General features: G+C 40.4%; 1 protein-coding gene across 5 annotated transcripts in view; it reads right to left on the bottom strand.

Annotated features, from left to right (window-relative positions):
* ADD2 (adducin 2) overlaps positions 1–5,553 on the bottom strand; it is a 145,690-nt gene that overhangs the window by 51,499 nt on the left and 88,638 nt on the right. For all 5 annotated transcript variants that reach the window (XM_006151273.2, XM_027772974.1, XM_027772971.1 and 2 more), the window contains one exon: positions 4,815–4,953. In XM_006151273.2, coding sequence (XP_006151335.1) covers positions 4,815–4,953 — 139 coding nt within the window. The remainder of the gene's footprint in view (positions 1–4,814; positions 4,954–5,553) is intronic.

Below are 5,553 nucleotides of genomic sequence, written 5' to 3'. Positions count from 1 at the left end.
AAACAGTATAGAAAGTAAACATAGATACCAGAGATAGTGTGGGAAGTGAGTGGGAAATGGCAGAGGATAAGAGGTAGGGAATCAAGGATGGGGGAAAAAAAGCAAAACATACAGGAAACAAGAAATGGAAAATTATTTGTTGACAATAACATGTATGTTGATGTGCTTGATTGAGACAATATACAGTGTACTCTGGATGGAAAATCTCATTTTGTATGCTGTAATGATGTACAGTGAATGAATGTAAACAAATAAATTTAAATTAAAAAAAAGCAAAAACTATCATAAATAAAAAATGAATGGAAATGAAATACAGTGAGAAACAATACAGCTCTCACCTTTTACAAAATCAAGTACAAATGAAAATATAGATTAAATACTATATCCTAGAGATATTCTATACCCATATATATTTTTTTCTTTTTTTTTAATGGATTTTTACTATAGGGCATGTGTGCTCACTGGAGAGACAGAGAGAGTCAGAGAGACAGAAAACGAAAAATCATCCAGTGGGGGGATGGCTACGCCACAATCCCTTCTCCTCCATTCTCCTTTCAGGATTTTGGGCACACATGCCCACAAGCCCAGCAAGAGTTTCAAGCTGACAGGGCCAGGACTCAAACAGCAGTCATTGACTATGTGGGAGTCCAGCACCTTAACCACTATGCCACCTGCAGGTCCCCCAATCTAGCATTTTAAGTTTTATTCCTAGGCCACAAAATCGCAAAATCTCCAAGATAGAATACATAGATCATGTTTTCTAAATATAATGAGATAAAGCCAGATGTTACTCTTTCTCTCTTGCTCTAGCCCTCTCAAGGAGGAAGTGAATAAATAAATTACTTTCAAAGAAAGAAAGGCTTTCTTTCCCTTTCTTTCTTCCTCCCTTCTTCTTTTCCTTCTCCCTCCCTCTCTTTCTTTCTCTCTCTCTCTTTCTTTCTGCTAGAGGGTGTGTGTGCTCACCAGACAGAGAGAGAGAGAGAAAGAGAAAGTGAGAAAGCACCCCTCCAAGGAGGATGACCACACCTTAACCCCTTCTCCTTCATTTCTCCTGTTGGGATTTGAGCATCTCATGCACACATTCCTGGCCAGGTTTGTCAAGCTGCTAGGTAGGGACTCAAACTGCACATGGCCATGTGGAATCCAGCCACCTTGAACACCGCACCTCTGGCTGACCTTGAATAAATCATTTTATTTATTCTTTAAAAAAAAAAAAAAGAACAAAATAACTCAAAAAAGTATAGAAAAGAATGAATAAATACAAAAACAAAATTAATAAACTGAGAAACAAGAAAATTGTTATAACCAATAAGTAAACCCAAGAACTGTGCTATGTGAGACACTCCAGGAATAAACAAACATCAGGATTGGCCAATAAAGAGAATGTGGAAAAACAAAGGACCAGAGACAAGCATGGAATAACATCTCCTCTCCAACATAAAGACTAAGTGATAAAAATAATTTTGTAGGGCTGACCCAGCAACCTGGTGGTTAGGGGAAGCCAGATCCCACATAACTCACTTCTGTTTGAATCCAGCCCTATAGCTTGAAAAACAAGCTGGACAAATGTGGACTCATGCCCCAAATCCTGAAAGGATGGAAAAACGGAGAAGGGATTATGGTGTGACTAGGCCCCATTGAGGAGGGTGCTTTCTCTCTCTTCCTCTCTTTCTCTATTTCTGGTGAGTTCAGGTGCCTCCTGGCAACTTAGAAAAACAATATTGTAAATAATGAATAATTTTGTAAAGTTCAATGACATGGATTATTTTACACAAAAACCTATGGCAAAAATTTACTCATGAAACAGCAAAATAAAATGTAAAACTCTAGACAAAATTAAGGAGAAAATGTCCAAAATCCCCTCCAAATGTTCCAGACCTGAATGGTTTTTGCAAGTGAATAATAAATCTTAAAAACGAGGACTTGGGCCAGCAGATAGTGTGGTGGTTAATGCAATTGGACTTCCCCATGGCTGACGTTGGTTTGAGTCTCAGACCTAGAGGCTTGCTTTCTCACTTTCCTTTTATCTCTTTCTCTCTTTGGTCCACTTCAAAAAAATAAAATAATAATAAAAAATAAAATAAAAAATTAAATAATTCTTAAAAAAAAAAAAAACCAAGGACTTTCTATCTTACTTAAATTGCACCAGTAAGTTAAGATAATCCCAACCAAAAAATACAAAGGGGGGGATGGGGTCACCCTGATTCATTTTATGAAATTATAGCTTAAATATCAATATTAGACGAAGACTGACCAAAAAGTGAAGGACTGACCAAACTCACGTGTAAAAATGAATATAAAAATCCTTAATAAAATTCTAGCCAATCAAAGGCAGAAAAATATTTTTTACAAGAATGTATCAAGACCAGGAATTATTTCAGCAGTGAACAAAAGTTCCATATTCAGACACCTATTACTATAACTCATCACATCAATTGTTCAAAAAAGAAAGATCAATAAATGTCCAAAATGCATTTTATAAAATTCAACATCCATGTCTGAGAAAAAACACAGTGAACATGAGTAAAAAGACATTTCAACATGACACAAAGAATAATTATCTGAGACTCTAATGGTTAAAGAATTTCCATTAAAGTCAGAAACGGAACAAGGATGATTATTGTCTAATCTATTATTAAACGTTGTTCTGAAATCTCCAACAGCTGTAATAAGAAAACTGAAAAGATAAACCAAAGGGTAAATGTTGGAGCGAAGTAGACAAAAATGACCATTATTTGTAGATTACATGACTTGACTACATACAGAACCAACCCAAGAGAATTAACTGAGAAGATATTAGAATTTAAATAGGAGTTCAATAAGGGATCACTTTAAAGAAATATAATCCAACAATTTTCCTAAATGAGAGCTATAACAAAAAGAAAAAAAAAAAAGAATGAAAAAGATTCATTTAAAATAATGAAGTTACATAGCATTTCCAGGATAAACATAAAAGAAATTAGTAGGGATTATACAAAGATAATGACTAAACTTTTCTGATGGACATTAAAGAAGACAAGTAAATAGAAGACATACCTCATTTCTATACAGATTTAAAATTCATTCATGTAAACATTTTTAAAGCACCTACTATGCTCCAGACACTACTGCAAATCTAGGGCATTTTCTAGTATATAGCAGTGAAATACAAATTTCCCCTGAGAAGCTTATATTCTAATATGAAGGTATAAATTTAGGCCCAGCCCATGATGCAGTAGTTAGTACTATGCATAGTGAACCAGGTGAGTGACCACTTATCTTTATAAAAAAGTCATAAATACAATCTTAGTTTCAACTATAAGGATGGTTCTGCATTGTTGTTCATAATAGCAGAAAGTTGGAAACAGCCTGAAAGTCCAATAATGAGAAATTGACTAAATAGCATGCACCCAGCAAAAATTATATTGTAGAACCATACTTCATTATCTAAAAAATTAATCAAAGTAAGTCATTAAAATTACTTGTATAGTGTGATTGCATTTTTGCTTCTTTTAAGAGAAAAAGGCTCAAAGGCTATATACCCAAAACTGATCATAATCATTCTTGGGTTTTCAGGGCTAGCAGGTGGTGTGGTAAAAGTGCTGGACTCCCACATGGCCAACCATGTTTCAAATCACAGCTTGAAGTTCACATTGGGCACATGTACATGCAATGCCCCCAATCTCAGGAAAATGCAGGAGAAAGGATGGTAATGAAACCATCCCCCATGGGATGGGGGTGATTTCTTACTTTCCCTCTCACTGTCTCTCTCTCTCCGTCTCTCTCTGGCAAGTGTATGCACCTTATGTCAAAACAAACCTTAAAAAAATAAAAATAAAAATTCTTGGGTTTTAAGAACGGTATAGTGAGTTTTACCGTGGGCTGGCAGGTGGTGTGGTGGTTAAGAGTGCTGGACTCCCACCTGGGTGACTATGTTCGAGTTCCGAACCTGGAGGCCTGGAGGCTTGCTTTCTCACATTCTCTCCCCCCACCCCTGCTCCTGGTCAAATTAAAATAAATAAATTAAGTTAAATAAAATAATTCTTTTAAAAATTATTTTTATAACTTTCCATCATAATCCTGTATTAATCTTGTTGAGAATATTTTTTTATGTTTGTTCTTCAGAAGCTGTGGGCAGAGCTCCATAGCTCAAGAAGGTAGGTCCAGGGACCAGCAGTTAGCATAATGGCTATGTCGCTGGACTCTCATGTAGTCGACCGCAGTTCGCATCCCGGATCCGGTGGCTTAAAACTCACGCCGGGTGCGTGTGCATGCGTGCCCAAGATCCCAAGAGGAGAATGGAGGAGAAGGGATTGCGGCCTGGCCATCCCCCCTGGGGGGGTGATTTCTCGCTTTCTGTCTCTCGGTCTCTCTCTGTCTGTCTGGCGAGCACACGTGCTCTATAGCAAAAAAAATAAAAAATAAAAAACTCTCCAGAAAAAGAAGTTAGGTCCATGAACAAACAAACAAAAAAAAACAACTCTCCAAAGAAAGAAGTTAGGTCCATGTTAGCCCTGGCTCCTCATCCTTGCAGTCGGATTAGCCTGTCTAGTGAGGCGTGAAGACCCTGGCCTCAGTAGCCTGCTCTCATCCCCTGAAGTCACCTCCCCCCTCCCATTCCTGGCACCAGAGATCATTCTTCTGTGCTCTTCAATTCACGGCACCATCTGAGGCAGAGCCAGCTACCTCTCTGGCTGCTGCACAACTCCCCCAGGCCCATTAATGCAACTGTACCGCTTGCTCTGTTGCCTGGCAACCAGCTGCTCCCGGCTGCTCCTTCCTCTTTTCCCCACCCCCCACCTCTGCTCCTGGCAGCTCCCCAGACACCCACGTACTCATGGAATTTGTTGGGAAGACTGCATGAGAGGTGCTGGCCATGAAGTCTGCAATCTGCCGCAACGCCCAGATGTTGGAGGAGTTGTTCCCCTTCTTCATCTGCTCCTGGATGAGGCCTTCCAGCTCCTCCCTGAAAGACTGAAGTGGATGCAGAAGTGCTGGTACCCCATAACCTCTCACAGGGGAGACTGAGGGCCCCTTGACCCCACATGCCGACTGATGAGCTCTCCTAAGTGGCTACTCTGGGCCCCTGGGTCTGCTAGGCCAGGGCCATGCTTGGGATCCCTGGGCCCCAGGGGACACTGGGATAGTCCACTGGGACCTCAGGGACCACCCAGATTGCTATGGGGAGCAACATAAAGAATCTGGAATGGCTCCCGTGATCCCTTCCCTGTGGGCAGTAACCCAGATGCCCGATCCTCCTGTGTCTTTGTGACAGCCAGCATCCCTCTCCCCTATCAAACCTGGCAGCACCTCACGTTAGTGATTAGAGCTATTTTTAAGAGAAAAACTGAAAGAAAAAGTGTCATCTTCCTTCTCCACTAGCCATGCCTATGGCTCTTCTGGGCCTCAGTTTCCTCATGGTTAATTAGAGGGTAAGAGGAAGGGCAGGAGGATCTAATGGCCTCTGGGGTTCCTCCCACTTCTCAGGTCATACGCTAAGCCTAGCTTTTCAGACCACCACGCCATTATCCAGGCAGCCTGGCCACCAGGTGGCTGCCGGAAGCAGTCAGCAGG

Source organism: Tupaia chinensis, unplaced genomic scaffold (assembly GCF_000334495.1).
Source record: "Tupaia chinensis unplaced genomic scaffold, TupChi_1.0 Scaffold000316_1, whole genome shotgun sequence".
NCBI lineage: Eukaryota > Metazoa > Chordata > Mammalia > Scandentia > Tupaiidae > Tupaia > Tupaia belangeri.
This window is presented reverse-complemented; position numbering and strand designations above follow the sequence as displayed.